This window comes from Pithys albifrons, chromosome 20 (assembly GCF_047495875.1).
Source record: "Pithys albifrons albifrons isolate INPA30051 chromosome 20, PitAlb_v1, whole genome shotgun sequence".
NCBI lineage: Eukaryota > Metazoa > Chordata > Aves > Passeriformes > Thamnophilidae > Pithys > Pithys albifrons.
Window position 1 is genome coordinate 9,290,479 of NC_092477.1, and position 21,351 is coordinate 9,311,829.

Here is a 21,351-nt window from a genome sequence, read left to right on the forward strand (position 1 = left end):
AGGCTGTGCTGCAGCTCCTTAGAGTGGGAGGAAGAACAGACATTGTGCCAGATATTTTCATGCAACTATATTCATTATTTATGCAGAAGAAGAGATATTTCAGGCAAACAGAGCTGAACCATGAGTGACAAGGTATCTTTCCAGAGCGTAGGGTGCAGGAAAATTGCACTGAGGTTGACAGGTTTTTAATGTAGAGTCTCTATTTCACTGAATTACTGCATGTTGGCATTTCAAAAGTACAAGATGACCTATTTATTAGCTGTGAATCAAACAGAAATTACATGCTAGAAAATAAAAAAGTTGTATGTTTCTTCCAGCTGGTAAGATGCTTATCCCACAGAAATAATATATACATAAAGGAAAACCTGGAAACAAAGGATCATCAATCACAGGGCACTAAATTTAACGTTGTAGGACCTATATTTGTCTTGTAATATTGCAATCATATGTGCTTGTTCCCTTACATGTGATGTAATATTAAATGTATGTGTGTCATAATACTTTAAAATTTCACTATCCTGCTCTGCTCCAGCTCCTCTCACCCCCTTCCTGTTTGGAGAGGGAATATTGGCTTGGAAACTTGGCTTTAACAGCAACATGGATCCTACAGCAACACGAAATGGCTCTCTGAGAGCAAGTTTTCCATGTTCCTGCCTGGCCTCTTCAGCCACGTGCCCTCTCCCTGCACAGCCTGGGGGCAGAGACATCCCTGGATTGGGGGGGCAGGCTCCACTCCTGCCTCTCACTACAGTCAGCACTGGTTTTAGCTCCCCAAAATCCTCCCCAGGCTTGACCAAGAGCTGCCCAACACCCTCTGTAGTGCACAAACCCAATTCCAACTCATTTACATGGAGAGGTTCCTACAACACCTGGAAAAGGCAGGTGAGAATCACACCCAGCCCGAGTCTCTCACTCACACAGGGATGTGCTTCCATTGTCCAGCTAATCAATAAAAAGCCCCCAGAAATCCTATTATTCTTATTTTTCATCTGATAATGCTGCTCTGTTTGATTATTTCCTTGGAGGTGACACCATGCCATGGCTCCCAGGGCAGGTTTGTGGGTCAGTAACAGGCAGAGGATCCCAGAGCCTTCTGTCCTGAGCAACCTTCCAGGGGCCAGCACTGGAAAGGCAGCTGTTGCTCAGGGAAAAGCATCCTGTTTTTAACATGGAACAGAGCCACAGCCAGCCCTGGGGCTCCTCTGTGAGGTTCTAAAACAGCAGGAATTTACCCACAGCTTCTAATGCAGGGAAACTGCAGCTTTCTCTTATGAAAAAGCTGAATATCAGAATACAGTAGAAACCAAGCACCACGTATTGGGCTCGTGTCAGAGCCACTCTTTGCCTTCCTGCTCATAAATGGGCAGTGCCAAAACCTCAGAGGAAGGTAACCAGCTACCAAACTAAATACTGGGAACTACCAGGCCTTGCAGATGGAGCATTTCCCTGTGGAAAAGGCAAAAGTGGGAGGAAATACCACCTAACGAGCCCAAGAAGTAGCCCTGCACTTTGACAGAGAGGCCAATGCCACAACTGAAGGAAATACCCTTAGAAAGTATGTCATTTGAAGAGTGGGAATTCAGCTTTCCCTGGGCAGTTTGATACCAAGGATCTGGAAAAAAAAGCTAAAAGTGTTGGATTTTCGACTGACATTCAAATGCAGGTGGAACAAGTTCCTGCCTTCTCCTCCCTCATGTTCTTACCTCAACAATCAGAGAAGTTGCACGAGCAATAATGTCCAAGCCTAAACTGGAGCAATGGCAAATGTAGCTTTATAAGTGTATTTCATATACCTTTTAGCTCAGAAAATACATCATTTACTTTCCACTTTTCACTCCATGTACCACCATCATTACAAAGAGTAATCCCCACACTAAAAAGGGGCAAATGCATCGAATCTGAAAGGGTGTGGAGAACCACTGAGGAGAGACATGGGCACACACAGAGTAGAATAGCAATCTGATGGAGGGATTGCTACAGCCCCCAGCACCCTGTGAGTACCCAAATCTGCACCACCAGGGTGAGCAGGAGCCTCATGTCCCTCCTGCCCAGTCCCTCCTGTCCCCCCACCCTCTGCAGCACAAAGTTTTGGTGTCTCATGGCTGTTGTTTTCCCAATCAGAGCAGCAGGATTTGTAGGCAAGATGAAATGATTGCTGACTCTTTTCTTCTCATTCAGTTTGTTTACAGTGTGGGCCATAGAGGTTTCCTGGCTTTGTGTCTCTCATCCCCTGCCCTGAGAATCCTCAGCATTCATAAAAGTGAAGCCCCCTAAACCTGCACAACTCTTAAATTACTTAGAAAAGTCCATATGAACTTGGATCACCCATGTAGCATTTTTCTTTTTCAAAAAATAAACCTGAACCCCACAAATTGGCTGTGTAAAAGCAGATTGCTGCCAGGTTTATGCTCAGACCTGGCAGTTATTGTACCCAAACCCACTCTGGAACAAAGTCAGGGCTCCATTAAACCCCTCAGGGACTGTGGTCAAGAGCACCAAACTCATCCTGACACTGCAATAACCTGATGAGGACAATTGAACAATAACTTCCCATAAAATTACAATTCCTGCTGATCCATCCCTGTGGCAGAACAGCATTTAAACAGCTGCTCCAGCTCCTGCCCCAAACAGAAATGAAGGAAAATTACCACAAAATTCCTCCTGACATACCTGAAATCCACATCAGCAGAGTCACGTGGTGAACTTCATAGTGGCACCTTTGGCTCTGCCACTTTGCCCTTCTGGCTCTGCAAAGCAATGCCTTTCACCAGCCTTAAATTCAAATCAGATTTGCAATTAATCAGCACCACTTGGATATGTAAATGTGTATATATACATATTTATATTCTATCAACCTAATTTTCAGACTCACCAATACGGTGTCTACTCACAATAGGTGGATAAAGCACATTTTTAAATACATGCTGATCCCAGTTCATTTGCAATAGAAGCAGGGCAGTTATTTCATCATTGCACATCCACCCCAAGTTAACACACAGGATCTTTGGGAAAAACAAAATCTATACATTAGAAACATTTAATTGACCACTTGATGTTATTCCAATCCCTCTGTGTTGAATCCTGAATGGTAAAACTTAACATGACTCTTTTTTTTTGCTTGAATTATCCTCCTGCTCTTGCATATATACAAGCTACATGCTCTAATGCAGGGCTCATACATTCATCTTAGTAATTTATCCCATTTCCTTTGGAATGGTGTCCCTCAGTGGCTCAGAGAAAGTGGAGCGGTTGTTTTAATAGATTTGAGTTTTATCTGCCTCTCTATTTGCAGCAGGGCATAATAATAATAAATTATGATACTAATAAGTAGGTTGTGCAGAATGGACTACAGTGGTACCACTTCCCTCCCCCTCCAAAAAAGTAATTTATGGGTACATTCTTGTGACTTTAGGGGTGTAATAAATTATCAGGGTTCGTTTTTCCATCCAATTTGAGGCAGTGCAGCTGTGTTTTGCAAGCAATAAACTCTCTTGCTGTATTTCTTAGCTAAGCACTGAAAAACACGGTGTGATTTTTTTTTCCCTCCCTTCCCAATTATTGTTGCAATGCCTGGTAGCTTCTCTGTAGTTAAGGGTTTGCCAGGGCTTCTATTATAAACCTCAGTTTTCTGGGGCCTATAACTTTGCTCTTTTAAATCATAGAGAGGTAGAATTTGGTGTGCATATCTCTGAATTTTATTCTTTTTTAACTGAGAAAAGGGCAAATATTTTAAGGAGTCCAGAACTCAAAATCTGAGCCATGAGTGGAAGTCACAGACATGTGGGCATGAGGAGCTGGTAATGCTTGGTTACCTTTGCAGGTCCTGAAAACCCAGTGAGTGCCTCTTATTTTGGCCACATCTTGGAGGAGTATCTGGATCCTAATTGTGTTTTTGACACTGTACAAGAAGGGGAGCTCCATGTGCCACTTTCCTGCTGGAGGTTTGGGGGTCAAGGACAAGTCAGCCAGTTGAGGAGCTGCCTTCTCAAAGGTGATGCCCTGCTGTTGAGGGCTGGAAATACAGAGGAGGTGAGGGAGGTGCTCAATTCACCCTCCCCAGCAGCCACGTGCAGTCCCAGCCAACTGTGTCGACCAAAACACTGCCAGAGGGTCTCTGCATTCAAGGAGAGGTTAAGAGTCTGTGTGGAGCTGGTTCCCATTCCCATCCTGCCCTCTTTGCACCCAGCCTGACCCGAGCAAGGGGCAAAGAAAGGAGGGAGAAAAAGAGAAGCTACAACAGCAGCATTAGAATTGCAAGATGTACAGCAACCTTGGAGAGGCAGGAGTGGGCAGTGCAGGGTGTGTCCAGCTCTGCCAGGAAATGGGCATTCCTTCCCTCTGCAAACCTTACTGAGTGGGGAAAATCCCCACCTGACTTCCTAAGGCTGCTTTGCACAGGTGCAGTTGTGAACTGTGTGTGCTGTGCAGCCACTGCTCTGCAGCAGGGAGCCAAATACTCTCTGGCCCAGGGGAGGGAACAAGAGTGGAGTAAAACCCACTGCAGGTTTGCAGGGTGCTGTGAGGGAGGGCAGGAGCAGCTCCCAGCCCCTTTGTGCAGGCTGCTCCTGCAGCTGCTCACATGAGGCCCTGAGCAGTGCCAGACTAATGCTGCTGCTAAAGCTCCTTCGACGTGATCAGCAATTAAGCTGTGAAGTCAGCCCCTTAATATTATGTTAACATAGTTCAGTATATTAAATGTAAAACAAGTCATAATTTTTAAAGGTACCTCGGCTTACTGAGTTTAAATGAAGGCAGCAGTAGGGCTATCACAGCCATATGCAAATCACCTGCATTTTAAAGCTAACAATAGATTTTGCTTTATTGTTTTGGCATTTAACGAGTGGGAAAATAATAAATTAAGCCACATGGGGAATCCCTGGTGTTTTTACAAACTGAAGCAGTGCCCATTTGGAGAGAGAACATTCCCCATTTTTCTCCCTAGCTGCATTTCTCTTAACCCACCACCTTATTAAAGCTTATAGGGCAAAATTCTCTTCTCATATTCCTCTGGCAGCTCTTAGTCCACAATCAGCTCTCCCTGCCTTCCTGGCTGTCTTTCATCCTGCCAGCTCTCTCTGCAGACAGGAAACAGAGGAAGAGAAAAGACTGGCTGGGCTATGGGGAGTCAGAAGAGGGATGTTGTCATAGTTTTAGGAGGGTTACAATAGCTATTAGAGCACAGGCAGCTCTTTCTGCCTGCTGTAATAGGGGATGGAGTCGGCAGCTACCACTGCAAGGTCTGGGGAGAGGCAGCTCCTTCAGGCTCTGCCCAGCCCCACTGTGGATCCAGGAAGGATCCAGGCACTAAAAATAACAGGGGCTCTGCCATGTGTGCCACCATGCCAAGGACCAGCTATGACACCAGGCTCATGGCCCAGCAGAGCTGTGTTTGCCTGGGGCTGCTTAGCCAAAGGAAGGAGGGGGCTGAACATCTTAGCAAGATGTGACCTCTCTTGTTTGAAGCATTTTTGGACAGATTCACAGACTGCCTCACACATGGCACAGGCAAAAAAAGAGTTGTGTTTTTGTTTTAATTAACCCAGCTCTTGCTGATCAAAGCCCTGAGCCAAAAGTCAGGCTTGGCCATGAGGGTCATAGAATTGCAGAATATCTCAAGAGGAAGAAACCCACAAGACTGATGGAATGGTGTTGATCTTGCAAGTGGCAGTGTTTAGCTCTCTGATATCAATAGTCATGACATGCAGCTGAAAGCAGATCACAACATGGGTGTCTGAGGCTGAATGCCATCCTGGATGTGTCTTCTCCAGGCCATGTTTTTACAAGTCACCAAAAGGAAAAACACACAACTGCACTGCCCCCAGTGCTGCTCTGTGTGAACAAGCACAGCCCTTCCCCGTGCAGAGCAGGCACACAAGTGTGTTCAACACGTGCTTGTTTCCTGTGTTATACGTGAGAAGTATCAATTATGGACCTCCATGAACATAGCCCTGCACCTCCATTCCCCCAGGAACACTTTTACTGACACCAAAGGATGCAGCAGAAATCAGGCACCAAGGCAACCCAGCCAGCCTGAAGAGAGCACAGCACTGCAGCATTAACTGGCAGCAGAAAATTGCCAGGGACAGTGAAAATTGAAACAAACAACAGGAACATGGAAAATTACTTTGAATGGAAACTACAAACCTCAGACAAGTTTGGAACATGCCTGGGGATAATTCTTCAGCTTCCATCTCATGGCTCTGTGCAAGCTCTTAGAAAAGCCCCACTGTGGTCTTGCCACACGTGTCTGTTTTCTGTCAAATCTGCCGTTTGTCCTATTCAATGCATTTCATCGGCTGCGTGTAACGTTTGCACTTACATCTGCACTACATGGGGAAATTGCAGGCAGAAGGTTTGTGCAGCCCTGTGAATATGGGAAGCACTCCACAAGGATTATGGTTATTTTCATAATAATTCTCCAGCCCTGCCTCTGTTTGAAGTCAGGGCTGTCTGGTGGCTGAACCAGACAGGCAGAACACATGCAAAAGCCCAATTAGCTGCGCATTGCCAAAGCTCTTACAAACACTAATGCATTAATCATCGTAAAACCAAGAGAGGAGCATTGGCCTGGACTCCTGGCTCAGTTCAGTCAGGGTTTAACTTGACTGATGCTGAGAATTACATGATGAATCTCATCCATTCATCTCCACTGTGCAGGAGAGGAAACAGGGACAAAGGCAGAGCATCTCCCTGGCCAGGCTGACCTCAGTCCATGATGCCCCTTTGTAAAACCTGACCAAGTCTCAGCTCAGAACAACAACCACATCCTCAGTTCAGGTCCAGATGAGCATCAGTCGTCCTTGCACAGCTTTCTGTTATCTGGATGCTGCTTAAAACATGGAAAAGTCTGAAAATGACATGAGAACAGACAGGGAAAGGCTAAACAGCAAAATAAGTGTTTGGTTCTGTAAGAAATGCACAAACACACAAAAGCAAGCTGGCTCTAGGAAGAGCTTTTCAGATTACCTGAACATCTCTTAAAAAAATGGATTAAAATACAGATTCCCCCTATTATTTTTCAATAACAGAAGTGCAGCACAGAACAACTCACTAGTGCCACAAACTACTTTTTCATTTCTGTTTTTGTTTCATGCTTCAATATCTTCTTCCAGCTGCTTCACGTCTCCTTTTCCTTCTCCTCACTTTGATCTATTAGTTTTCCCCAGAAATGGGGTTTATAAATCATTGTAATGCAGCCCTGGGAAAGACGGTGCTTAGTGCAGGGAGAAATACATTGCAGCTAACAGCCACGGCAGGGAGGAAAACTCTCACCTCGTACCGGGGCTCTGGCGACAGGTTACGGATGGCGCTGGGTTATTTTATGTCTGCATTCCTGCCATCAGGGGCAGGGCCACAGGGAGCGCTGCCTGGACCCCCTCGCAATATTTCAAGCTTCCTTCTGCCGGCAAAAACAAACCACTCAGGGGCACGCAAGGGAAAGGAGAGGAGGAAAAATTGCCAGAGGAAGAGGAGGGGAGGCAGGACAGGTGGGGATGGATCACTTGGGTCCTGCAAGGGAAAGGAGAGGAGGAAAAATTGCCAGAGGAAGAGGAGGGGGAGGCAGGACAGGTGGGGATGGATCACTCAGGTCCTGCCTTTGCACCATCGCATCTTTTTACAAAAGGAGGAATTTGTCTCCTGCCCCCTGAAAAGATTCTAATTCCATGCAGGTCCCATCTATTGGCAGCAGTGGCAGGATCCAGCTCGCCCATGGACATTTCCACCCCTGTGTGCCAAAGCTTTTGTGTTCCCATTTTATACTCAGCAAACTTTGGCCCATGGCCAAGGCTGAGCCCGAGGCTGAAGTCGGGGGTTCCCACAGGAGCAGCCCCCCCAGTTTGTCCCCCTGAGGGCACACACACACCTGCTTATGGTGTTCAAAAATCCTCCTGTATTTGAAACCCAAGAATTGAGCTTCACTCCCTAGTCAGGATTTTGGAAGTTGGGTACAGTTACTAAAGTAAAAAGCCATCTAGAATATGAAGCTGGGAGCGGTGCAAGGCAGGGCACCAGGTCACCAAGCAACCTGAAAACAGCCTGTCCAAGGCAAGCTGGTGGCACAACACCTGAGTGGAAGTCTGAACACCTTCCCAGCAAGGGGAGATCCCATGAATCCCCTCCTGGGAACAAGGGTTATTTCTAAATGCAGGAAACCCAACATAATCATCCAGCCAAAGAGACAAACCTCTCTCAGCAGAGGTTTATGTACTTATCTCCTGCCCTGGAGTGCAACATGGATTAGGGGAACCCATTGCCAGCCCCATTTAATTAGGGAGGAAATCTTCATAACCTCCTAAGAGCAGCACATTCACATGCAAGCTACGGGCACTTTGAAGCCCTGGCTGTGCTTTTAGGATCACAGCTCCTGACAAGACCACCGCGGGCAGACACACCACCCTCTAGTTCCGAGAGCACACAAAAGAGACACCATGCTGGAATCTTACCTCTATCTTTAACAAAGCATTACCCCCTCCTCACCCTCTTCCCCATAATTGCCTTGTTATTGTCATTGGTGCCATTGTTCATTGGCTCGGCCCTAGAGAGGCCCGAGGGAGCAGTTCTGCCTTAGCTAAACCAATATCTCCTGCAATAACCCCCTGCAGTTTCCCCTTTGCTATCCCATGTTGAATAAATCCTCCATCTCTGTTTGCTGAATGATCATAAAGATATGATTGAAGTTTGAGATTTATGCTTTCCTTCGAATCAAGGAGCAGCTCCAATAATGCCAGAGCCTGTTTGCTGACTGCTTCTGGCAGGATGGACGTAAAGGGAGGTTTGTAGGAGCAGAAACAGCAATGCAGAGATTAAAGGGAGGAATTTTCCAGACATGCAGTGCACACACGTGCAGTCGTGGAGAGGGGTTGAATTCACACACAATTCCAGAGCCTCCTCCATCCAAGGACCTCACTGTGGTTCCCAAGCACAATATTTCACTCTAACAGCAAATCTGTCTCGAGCAGCCACTCAAGAGACTCACAAGAACTGGTTCCCTGGTAAAGGAGGATCCTGACTAAAGGCCTTGCTCAGCTGTACTGAAAACCAAAGTGGTTGCTGAGGGCTGGCAGAGGGCTGTGTGTTCAGGTAGTCCTTACTGTCAGCTCCATGTGCCACGAGTTCCTCTGAACTGTGTTAGTGCAATCCTCTGGATGCCTGGGATGCTCCTGGGGGAGCACAGAGAAACCCTCTTGCTCCTGGGGGGGAACATCCCAGACGTTTCCTCTGATCAAAGCAGCAACACCCAAAGAAAACCCAACCAAAGGGGCCTTAGACTTGCAGGGAAAAGCAGCTGCCTCCTGAGACACCCAGCCTTGCACCCTCCCCACTGGGCCAACAGCCTCCCAGGGATCTGGGGCAGGATTGTGCCCTTCAAACTGGGGACGATTATTCCCTTCCCCAACGTTATTATCTCGGCCTGGGTGTCAAACCCCTCCTTTCCCACCAGCTCAGCCACATTTAGTGCCTCTGCCATCCAGCTGTATCCTGGGAATTACACAGCAAGGGGCACATTGCTATTCACATTCAGGTCAATATTAGTTTTCTAATGAATAAACCACCACAAAGCTGCAGCAAAAACAAAGTTTGTGACTTTGGTGTCAAAATCTGAACCGAGCATCTGAAATGCCTCCCCTCAGCCCTGCAGCCACAGCACGTTTGCTTTGCCCTCTTTCACAGCCATTTATGCTCATTCTCATTTCAACAGAAACCTATAAAACTCCTCCAGCGTGGTGCAGCCCTAAATTAAATGCACTTTAACATCCCTATATAACAAGGGAGCTTTTGCTCTTTCAAATTAATGTGCACAGCTGAGAAGGGAACCTTTCCTGGAAAATTTATTCCGCTTTATTTGGAGACAGAAAACCCCACCTCGTTGCACCTTCTCTGAGAGCAAAGATGATTTTGTGTGTTATAATGAGGAATTTGTAATAACGAGAGCGTTGTGTGTTAGACCAACTACGAAAGGAACAACACAAGACTCCTGTGAACAGCAGTGTTTGTGTGATGTATGGTAATATTTTTCCTCAGTGCATTACAAAAGAAAAAAGCAAGATAAAAATATCTTCCATTTTCTCCCTAATTTGTAGTTTTCTGGTGTTAGCAAGGCTTATAAGACACATGCTCCCAATTAGCTGCTCCTCTTAATTTAAATGCTTCATAAATTATCTCCTGCGCTTGTGGATTATCACTTCATAATGCGAGTTAGCATTTAAATAAATAGCTGCGATGTAGGAAATTAGAGAGGTTTACAGTCTGAGGCAGCAGCATAATGAAGGAAAATACCACAGCAGCTGAACAGGGGTTGGGAGAGATGTGATGAGACAGAGATTTTTATCCCTTTTACCTTTTAGCAACCAAATTTGGGCTGCAGCAGAGAAAATATGGGTCAGAACTCCAGCAGAGCAGGAGCCTTTTGTAATGGCTGAACATGGAGGGAACAGAGAGAATCCTTAAGCACATAAAATATCTGATTTAGCAAATATGGTGCAATTATGAAGTGACTTTTTGGAGCCAACTCTTGGTTGCCTCAGAAGGTTGCCCCTTTGAAAGAAATTGGGCTCCTCATGTGCATCACCTGAGCAATACCTGGGCTCTTGTGCTCCACCCTTCCAAAAAAATATGGGACTGGGGAGAGAAACAGTAGAATAAAGCAGAGCTGGAATTCTGTTGAGAAAATTTGGTGGGAAAGCAATGAGGGAGTCAGATCATGGATGATGGGAAATTTGAGAAATTTATACTTTGAAGAAAACAAGCATTAATTTGTAAGCCAGGTAACTTTTGCTGTATTTTTAGCACCATTGATAAGATCAACCCACGGGCAATGAGAGTTTTTAACAATTGGCAGCAACTTCCCAGTGCTGTTTCAGCCCAGTTTCACAATTATTGTCATAAATGTAGAAAGACAGGGCAGGGAAAAAACTCCCATCTCTTCCTTGGAGGATTAAGGCTCTCTCCGGTGCTTGATGGTCTTGCTTTTGGTATCACTGCTGCTTTTTCTGCCACAGGAGAAAATCCTGGGCAAATCCTGCAATGAGTGAAGCCCATTTGGCTGCCAGGCTGGTTCAGGAGCTGCAGACAGAGGCCCTGGTGGGCTCAGGACCCTTTGGGGTTTGTCTGGCAGAGCAGCCCAGCTCTCAGGGAAGCTCAGCTGCTCCAGCTCTCTCCTTGCTCACACACAGAAACTCCCAGCATGTCAAAATCAGGGATAATTTTTCTCAAAACCACAGAAAAATCATAGAAGCCTTGACAGCCTTGACCAAAGTCCAGCCTTAGGCACGAGTAAAGTTATTAGTTACCTTATTTCCCAGAGAAAGTCTGACACATTAGGATTTCACAGTAACTGGCTGTAAGTGTAATGGGCAGGGTGTGATTTTGCTCACTGGGTTTTGCAGTTAAATTCCAGCATGTTGAATACATTTTGCTGTAGGACAGAGCAAATGATTCAGGCAGATTCCTGCATTAGCACAAGGCCCTCTGTGCTTAATGGGAGTCCTGCCTAAGTGACAGCACAATTTGGGTGTATTTAATGCACTTCAAGAGTGAGGGTCAAATTGTCTCATCATTTCCATCCCTACAACCTGCTGATCCCAAGGGAACTGCAGCTCTTCTGAACTCAGCAGGAATGAACATGGGCAACTGGACTGGAATCTGTTGGAAGGAGATTTCTGCCTGGACCTCTCAGGACTCAGGTGGAGTTTGCAGCCGTTGCTTGGAGATGAAGTTCACCCTGCAGAGAGTTCAAGGCAGCACAGCAGGATCCCTGTTTCATCCTATGATTTTTTGTTCCAACACATAATGTTTGGAAGCTAAAAAAGGGACTCATCCCACTCCAACCAACCTCTGAAAGTTTGCAGCTCTCCATCCCTCCAAGTTTCCAAAGGCTCTGGGGGCTCAGCTGTGCCTGTGGGCACCACTCTGTCCTCTGGGGCATCTCTGCTGTTCCTTTGCCTTCTGCACCACGCAAGGAATGGCCACAGGTGCTTTGGATTTATTCTGTGCCTGAGCCTCATAAGCCTCGATTTTGCTGCACTGTGAGGACACAGGAACCAGCTCTTCTGTCCCAGCTGCAAGGGCTCTCCAGGTCTCAGAAAACCTGGCAGAAGTGTTGAGTGCTGAGTGCAGGAGATCAGAGTGGAAACCCCAGGACTGGATTCCTTCAGGGAGATGGTGCCACTTTTTACAGAATCACCTTTTCTTCTAAAAGGGCATTTTAAATAATAAAATTTGAAGCTGCTGCATATCTTTCCAACTGATCTACTAATCATATTTCTTCAAATTTTATATCCCTGACCCTTGTAAAGGGATTGCAAGGAAGGCATTTTTTAAGCTGCATTTTAATAAGTCAATATGAAAGCTCAAAATTATTTAAAGCTTCTTAAATAGGATTATATTTGATTTCTTGTGGGAATAGTGGGGGATAGTCTAGTAAAGACATTCTGTCCTGCTGAGGTTTTATTACATTAAAGAAACAGCATCCTTTTTTAACAGCAAAAACTTTATCTATTCTCTAATGAAAATGGAGATTATTCTGTACATGAGGTGACTGAAGTTGGTGAGTTCCTGCATCTGTGATCAGAGATTAGAGTTTCTCCTTGAGTGAAAGCTGAGAGATTCCTGAACCAGAGGTTTGCAAGGTGTCTCCTTGTCTGAAATATTTGAATTTTGTTCTAGGAGATACCACAAGTGTATTGACTTCAGACAAATTCTGCTTTGAAATACCAGGTAGCTCTCAAGACAGCCAGTATCTCATTTGCAGCCAGGGATTTAATTTAGCCTAAGAATCAGAGGTCTGTGCTGCTGGGGAACTATTTTACTGTACAGGAAATGTGGCCACATTCAGTCTCTGCTCAGAAAGGCCCACAGTCAAACTCTCACTGGAATCCAACTTCTTTACTGTCCTTGTGGTTTCTGTGAGTGCTGTGCTGGCAACAGTTAGTTAATATGTTCTATAGCACCCAAAGAAAAGCAGAAGGTTAAATAAATCTACCTGTGTGGAGCTGAAGGAGCAGCAGTGAGTTACATGGCGTGAGCAGCAGCTTCACCAAACTGGGCTGCTCTGGGCATAATCTGGGCCAACATCTGGCCTTGAGAACATCAGGGGATTTTTCTTGAAGTAGCAGATGGGGAGGTTCAAAGAACAGAGAGTATTGAGGATGAAACACAAAGAGAAGGTCATAACTGCTAGAAGGGGACAGAACCTTTAGGAAAAAAAAAACACAAAAAAATCAAATAGCATTATCCATTCTCTTTAATATTTAGAGAATGTTCTCTCTCACGTTCAAATAGCCCACACCCTGCTCTCAGCTACCCTTGGCACTCCCACTGAAGCCAACAGCAACAGAATGTGACTTCAGGGTTTGCAGCACAGCCTCAGGTATCCCCAGTGCTGTGGTTCTCCAGGAAGTCACAGCCCCACTACACCCTTTCCAGCTCCCCTCTGGATGTCCCTCCTTTCTCTGCGGAGTCAACTGCAAAGATGATAAAATTTATTTTTTTTTGCCAAGGTGCTCTTCACTATTCTGCCCACATTATCCCCAAAGCTTCCAAAACTGCTGCCCCATCAAAGACAGAATTATTCCACTGATTTGCCCACCCTGATGTGTCCATAAGTGCCTCCTTTTTCCCCCTGATGCTGCCTGAAGGCAGAGCAAGGACTCGGAGATGTCTCTCCATTCAGCTGCCCCAAACCTCTTTCCCATTGGCCCTGCATGTCCTCAGATCTATCCCAGGCTCATTCTGTCTCTTAGAGGTGAGTGGTGGTTGAAGCTCAAGACAAGTCATACCCAGGTGGCTCAGTCCAGTGTAGCTGTGACTGCACCAGTCTCCATTTAGCCCAGGTAACCCATCCCTCCTTCCAGGGGCTTTGTCTCCTGCCTCCAGCCCACCTTTGTTCCCCAGGGCAGTGAGCAGGCAGGGGCTGATGTGAACTCCACAGGCTGTCACACCCTCTGAGCAAACACACCTGTGCTTCTCTGACCTTCAGCGCTGGCACAAACCCTTACACAGCCACAAATTTGTCTCAAAGTCAGGAGCAGATTTAATAGAGCAGGAGAAAATCGTTTTCAATATTTCCATCTCAATTACAGTCAAACACCTCGGTGAGGCTCAGCCTTTGGGGCTGTACCTGGGCTGGCTGCTCCCAGCCAGAATCAGCAGAAATAGCACAACTGGCCAAGGTGGTGGTGATTTATCAGTGCTGAACTAATTCATCCTGACACAGAGGAGCCCAGGAGGAGCTCAGGGTCCAGCAGGTGCCCCCAAAGACCTGAGAGTTATGCAGTGCCACACATCGACAGCGACAGACTTGGGATCCCACTCCTCAGCAAAAAGCCTTCTCTTTTTTTTTTCCCCAAACCATTTTCAAACAGCAGAAAGAAGCAGAGAAAGGCAGTTTTAACAGTTGCAATACCCTCCTACTAAAATTGTTCCTATAACAGCACATTATCTACAAACTCAATAAAGACTGACTGGGATTCAGAGTGCCAGAATTTAGGGCAAACAGGAATTTTCAGTGGGAAACCAGAAGGTGAATACACCCCTGAAGACAAATGGAAGTATTGTGGACACCAACACTTTCATATCTGCCTGGCCCTTTAAAACCAAAATGATAGAGTTCATTTGCATTTAGATCTCTTTGGCTCCCTCTTTTCATCTAAAGACAAATCCTCACAAAGGCTGCTTAATTAGACCAAATTAGATTTCCACCTAGTGGCTTGTCATTCATTAGAAAACGCTGTTCTTTTTTTCTGTTTTGGTAATTATGAGCTGGGCTCGCAGTGTTCACTTCGGGCTCAACGTCTGACTTGCATTCCTGATGTTGTGCAGATGAGAGGAAAATTATTCAGTCGCATCAAGGCTGCCCATTTTACAAGTTGGATAAAGATCATCGCTGGAGTCTTTTATGTAATGGGGTATACTCTTTCTTAAGTCTTTAATGATTAATTGTAATAGCATAGCTCGTGGCAATTTTCAAGACTAAAAGCTGAGTGCAAACAGTTCGCACACGAAGCGACTGTGTCAGTGGGTGCCTTCCCTTCCCAGGTGGGGTTTTGTGCTGGGCACTCCTGTGTGGCCTGTGCTGGTGGGTGTCACAGCCAGGGATGAGGGTGCCTGGGCTTGGATAGGTGGAACCTGGGCTGGGGGTGCCATCTGCCTTCTCCAACTCCCTGTCCAACCCAGCCCCCACAAAACGTACCATTTAGAGGGGAAAACCTTTCCAAGTTAGAGCTGGCACTCAAAGGTTGGTATCTAATCAGGCTCCAGCTGGCAGTGCAGGTCAGTCAGGGGCACAGGTCAGCACAGACTGCATGTGCAGGCACACTCTGGGTTAGCAGCATGTCTGCCCTGTCTGCAGTATCTGTAATTAAAGGAGTTAAACTCACAGCAAGAGCCTCGAGCTTTGCCTTTCCCAGCTCCAAGGGCAGCAGTGTGCCCACACACCTCCCTTTCCTCTGGAAGGATCTCACACTGCTGTGGGACACTGTAATAATTTGGTCTCCCACTCTGAATTCAGTAGACTATTAGGAATGATCTGTTTTTTTCCCCATTCCAAACGCCATTCCCCTGCATGGTCACACTGATCCCCTGCCTCAGTTTCCCCACTATTACAGAGGATTAATACTCAGTGGCATGTTTTGAAGCTTAATAAATCAGGGACAGATCTTGTGGTGGTCCATCAAGCAAAACTTGCTTTGACTTTGACCTTTAATGCTTATGAAAAGCTTTGAAGACAACTGCCAACTTATTATTAATAATCTTCTTGGGAGTAGAAGATACAAGCAGTTAGCAGCAGGCAGCCCAGCAGCCTCCAGCCCCTGCTAGGATTTCTTCTGCACTAACAAATCCACATTTCCAGGTGTGTTTTTATAACATTCTCATCTTCCCATTTTTTTTTTGTGAGCGAGGGGAAGTTTTTCCCTCCACCCTTAAAAAAAATAATCTCATCAAATTTGCCTTTCTCAAAACACTGAACATTCCCTTTCTCATCTACCTAAACCTGATGTTGAGTTACTGTCCCCCAGAGGCTTTCAGTAGCTCAGTTCTGATGTATCCCTGCACTTTGTAGCTCACTGCCTTCTTAGAGTGTAATCAAACATCAAGCTAAGTAGCAAATAAATCTCCCGATCTCATAAGCTGCACAGCAAGATCATGTAAATGCAAATGAAGGGCTTGATTTCAAGCTGTCGCGGGGGGAAGGAGGGGAAAACGCTGGGCCTTGTCACTGCCATCACTTCACTCTGCAAGGGCAGTAAATCTGCAGCAATAATAGGAATGGCAGCGGGACAGGAGGCTTGGATGGACCAGCAAAGGGAGCAGGAGGGGGGAAGAGGCAGGGCCTGGCAGGCTGGGAATGCACCAGCACAGAGTTTGGAGGTGTCCATGGGGCAGAGCCACAGAGGAGGGGATGGGGCAGCCCCAGCTGGGCTGGAGCAGGGAGGAGGATTCCTGGATTGGCCCAGCATCCCCTCCCAGGGAAGGGGGCAGGGATTACAAATCCATGCCTGTCCCTCACCATCCCTCTCCTCACAAACACATCTCCAACCCGCCTCAGTTGTCTTTAGAAAATCGATACAATGTGTGTCACTGGGCCAGAAATACCAGGGGGTGAAACACAAGTAAGTCTTGCAACAAAACCTGGAATCCCGAATGGTTTTGTATTTCCTTACACTTTTACAGCACATCCACCTCTCACAAACAGATCCCTTCTCTTTCTTCACAGCAAACATTTTCCAACACTCAGATACAAACCCAAGGCTCAAGCCCAGGGCTGCACAAATCAGAAATCACCTGGCAAAGGTCAGGGATATCTCCATACACCAACACAGCTTGTTTTTCAGCCAGCCAAGGTATCCCCACTGATCAAACACCCCCCAGCACTGTGCTGGGGCCAGTCTGGGCATGGCACCCTCCAATGCCAGTCCAGACACACCTGGTTCAACCACAAAAATTATCCTGTCCAAGGGGAAAGGATGCGTTAGCCAAGTCCTTCAAGACGGTTTGTGAGAGCAAACAAAGCCTCAGTGCACATCTCCCATGGCCCTGGGAGGAGGTGTTATCTCTGCTGGGTGCTCTGGGAACACTCCAGGAAAAGATCTAGGACTGTCCTTTCCCAAAGGGCTGGATAAACAGCTTTTAAGATGCTGGATTTTCCTCACTGAGGTCGTAAAGGGAGAAAACTTGCAGAAGGTACCCAGAGAAAATTAGGACCGCCTGGGATGCAGAGAGAGACGGTTTTAATTAGAGCCAAGAGGTGGGAAATAAGGCAGAGAAATGACATCTTAATGAGGTTTAATGAAGTTGTCTGCTGATGGGCACAGCTGTCAGACAGATCTGTATTCCAGCCAAGCAGCTTTGTGACAGCCTAAACCTGAACACAGGGAACGATGCTGGAGCTGAGGGAGAAAAAAGGACCTTCTGCTTCAACTTTGGCTCACTCTCTCCACTGCTTTATGACAGAGCACACCTATAATGCCCCAGGACAAACAAATGAAACCAACCTATGAGCTGGAAACAGCACTTTGCTAATTTATGAATGAGAAAGGCTGTGATCTTGGATTACACCAAGCAAGATTCATTCCTGCTACATCCTTCCCCTTCTTTTGTAGGCAAAAGATGTTGGCAGGTAACCAGAGTCCTCTGAGTTCCTTGATTTTTCTTCAGGCACAGACTCTGTTTAACATATTGGACCAGATTTTTTTTAATTAATTATCCAGCACCTTCAGCTTTATTTATTCAGTGCAAAGTGACTGTAAAATGCCACCTGATCACAAAAGGAAACAGCAGCACTCATTTTGTGATGGAGGAAACACCCAACTGTGCTAACTTCAGGTGCTCTACAAAAAGGACTCTTTAAATCCCATCATTTCTTCCATTCTACAGAGTTCTGCACTCAAGGGTCTGGAAGCAGCTTTGCCACAGGCTACAAACCTCTCTCCTTTCCTGCAGTTCCTCAGCTATTTCCTCCCACACCTTTGCCATCATGGCAGATTTCTGACCTCACTTAACTGATCCGGTATCAGAACATGATCCCTGGAAAAAGCCTTTTCTCACACGTCTGAGGAACGTTACACCATCTCCCTTGTACATCAGTGACAACTAATCTAAAAATAGCTGTAAATACAGGAGAAACAGATCAGCAGTGAAAGCTCCTCCATCATCCCTGGCAGAGGTTCGTGTGCTCTGCCCGCGCTCCCGACTCGCACGCAGCGGGCACATATGGCTCAGCACTGCCAGGGGGCACTTCCCTCCTGGCACCACTAAAACCCCCTCACTCCCCTCCTGCCCAGTGCTGGACACATCTGCAAGAGACAGTCCCCTCCTCTGCTGGAGGGTCACAGGAGGCAACGCAGCCACACCATGCACAGGCTGCATCAGGATGGCTTTCAAACAGGTCTGTTTGCAACAGTCTGTAGTTTTGCACAGGGCAAGGAGCCTCGTGGGGGTTTTGAGCCTATCAAAGGATCTCAGCAAGTCCAGAAAATTCATTCTCTGGTGAACTTCTCCTCCTGAGAGTCACAGGAAAACCACACCTGTTTATAGTGTCACAAGTTCATGGGTTTAACAGGAACAAGATGGAGCACCTCCTTCCCAGACCTGAGAAATAAGACCTTGGATTTACCTGAAAGAATCACTGCACTGGTGTGCAGATCCAGGGATCCCAGTGCCCACAAACTGGCAAAGCTGGCAGCCACAGGCTCTGCAGAGGAGCAGAGCTGTTGTCACAGCATGGACAAGCCATCACCATGTCCCCCCTGGACATGCTGGTAAGGATCCTCTGTGCTTTTAGGGGGTTGTGTAGCTGCATCTACAGACAGGAGCTGAGAAACTACAAACTGAATGCACAAAAAATGTCTGTAGGTGAAAGAATTTGAGGAATTAAGAGCAAATTCTACAGAGCTCGACACAGAGCCCTCTGGAAAGGTGGCTCTTCTGGGCAGGGGTTATTAACCCTCACTCTGCAGGAAAAACTGGCTCAGGGAGAGTTTGGCCTGAGCTGAGGGGGATGCAGAAGAGCATAGTGGAAAGCAGCCACCATACTAAGGGAGTGCAGGAGAGCCACGGCTGCTCCGAGGCCCTGGCCAGGGTGCTGACTGCGAGCAGAATACAGATTTGGGGTTGGATGATGTTCCCACACAAGCAGCTCCAGTAAGCTGAGAGCCCTGTCAGCTGCTGTACAGCCTCAGCCTGCAGAGTGGCAAATTGGGGGTGGTTCCTTCACAGTCTCTTTTCACTTGGTCTCTGCAGGAAGGGCTGCATTTGATTCAGCATCTCCTGATCCACAGAGTGTTCACTCTGAAGTGCAATAATGGTCATCTCAATGTTGGTGTTCAGTGATTCACCCAGGAGAAGCACTACAGTAATATTTCAGCACTTTCATTCTCCCAACACCTACAGTATCCCAACTCCTCTAACACCCTTCCCATGGAAAATAACCTGTCCCGAAGCACCCACACCGCCCTCAGGGCTCCTGGGGACTTGTTGCCTGGCCCTACTCCAGCTTTCCCTCACAGGAATGCACAGCCCCACGCTGCCAGTTCTCACCCCTTCCCTTCCCTCCTCCACAGCCTCCCTTTCCAGCAGCAATAAGGTTTTGAGACACACACATCCTGCAGTGACTTCACCATGGACACGGGAGGGGAGAGACAAAAGGGGTGAGGGCAGGTCAGTTAATCCCACAGACACCACCAGGCTGGGACACACATGGGCTAGGGAAGAGTTCATTTTAAAACTAAACAGGAATGAGGTTGTTGGGCTCAAGTTCTCTTCTATGCTATAAACCCCAGGCTCTGCTCTCCCTTCTTCATCCCCCTGATCCTCTTCCTGCAACATGCTTTGTGTCTTGATTACTCCCAGGCAGGACCAGCCGTGTAATTGCGCCTGGGGGAGTTTTTGTCAGTTTTCTGGGAGGTTACACAACTTGGAAATGACAAAGACTGGCCACAGTCTCCTCAGCAGACACCTGAGCAGGGCATCCCAGAGATTAACCAAACAAGAATGATTCGAGTCCATATATATTGAGTCAGGATCCCTATTTCCAGCAAGAGTAGTTGCCTTTATAACTTTATAAGTACGAGCTTGTGAAATTCAGCATCCTTGAGGCTTCAGCTCCCTTTGGCACTGTGGCACTTGTTTGTGCAGAGGGATTCAAACCCCTGCCAAGCAGAGCCACAGCCACACCTGGTACTTGTGGTGATGTTCTGTTACAAACTTTTCTTTCCAGGGGCCTTATCCTATCAGAAAAAAACTCTTTATACTTCTGTTTTAACTTCACTTTTCTGCAGCCAGAAGTGGGGAAGCCCCTGAGAAACTGCTACTCCCTGCCAGGCTTGGATTTCACCTACGGGCTGTACCTGCCCAGGAGAGATGGAGGAGTTGCTGAAGGTAAGACACTGCCCCTGAAATACAGACCTGCAACAAAGTCCTAATGCTGGCAGGGACTCTGCTCTCCTTCCCAGGACTCTGCAATGCCTCTCATCAAGCTGGGGGTGCAGAATTCCAGCAATTACCCACTTTCATTAATATCACACAAATTGCTTGGTGAGCAGTGAAGTTTCTCTGTGGTACTGGGAGCTTCCAGGGGCTCACACAGAACCCAAGGAGGGAATGGCACCTGCCAAGGGTGATGACCCACCTGGCCACTGTCAGAACCTTGTTAGACCTCCTGCTTTGTGCTCCCAGGGACAATTTCCCTGTGAAATCATCAGACTTCTGAGCAAGCTGGGGTGGAGAGTGAGAAGACACCCCATTCAGATGGGAGGTGTCCCCACGTGAAATGCAGTGGGGACATTTACATTAACAATATTCAAACTGTTCTTGCACAAGAATATTTAAGTTTCAGGAGGGACTATATTCAGAACTACTTTTTCACACAATCTTAAAACCTACACGCACCATGGAAACTATCCAACATCACACAGCTATAGCTAATTATTAAGTAATATATATATATATATATGGGGGTTGGTCTCTTCTCCCAGGCACTCAGCAATAGGACAAGGGGGCACAATGGGCTCAAGCTCTGCCAGGGGAAATTGAAGTTGGAGAGCAGAAAAAAATTCTTTGCAGAGAGAGTGCTCAGGCATTGGAATGGGCTGCCCAGAGAGGGGGTGGATTCCCCATCCCTGGAGGTTTTTCAACTGAGATTGGCCGTGGCACTGAGTGCCATGATCTGGTAAAGGGACTGGAGTTGGACCAAGGGTTGGATTTGATGATCTCAGAGGTCTTTTCCAACCCAATCAATTCTATGATTCTATATATCCCAAAAATTGCTAGATCTAAACAGTCTTAATGGAACTTATTTTAACTTTATGAAAGAGCTCTTTTAATGTTACTCTGTGGAGTCTCTGCAGACTTTGT

At 46.7% G+C, this 21,351-nt stretch overlaps 1 protein-coding gene across 1 annotated transcript in view; it reads left to right on the forward strand.

Moving 5' to 3' along the window:
* The window catches only part of CFAP77 (cilia and flagella associated protein 77), a 59,396-nt gene that overhangs the window by 13,816 nt on the left and 24,229 nt on the right, over positions 1 to 21,351 (forward strand). Inside the window, exon 2 of the mRNA XM_071574502.1 lies at positions 20,277 to 20,376. Within this exon, the coding sequence (XP_071430603.1) occupies positions 20,277 to 20,376 (100 nt within the window). The remainder of the gene's footprint in view (positions 1 to 20,276; positions 20,377 to 21,351) is intronic.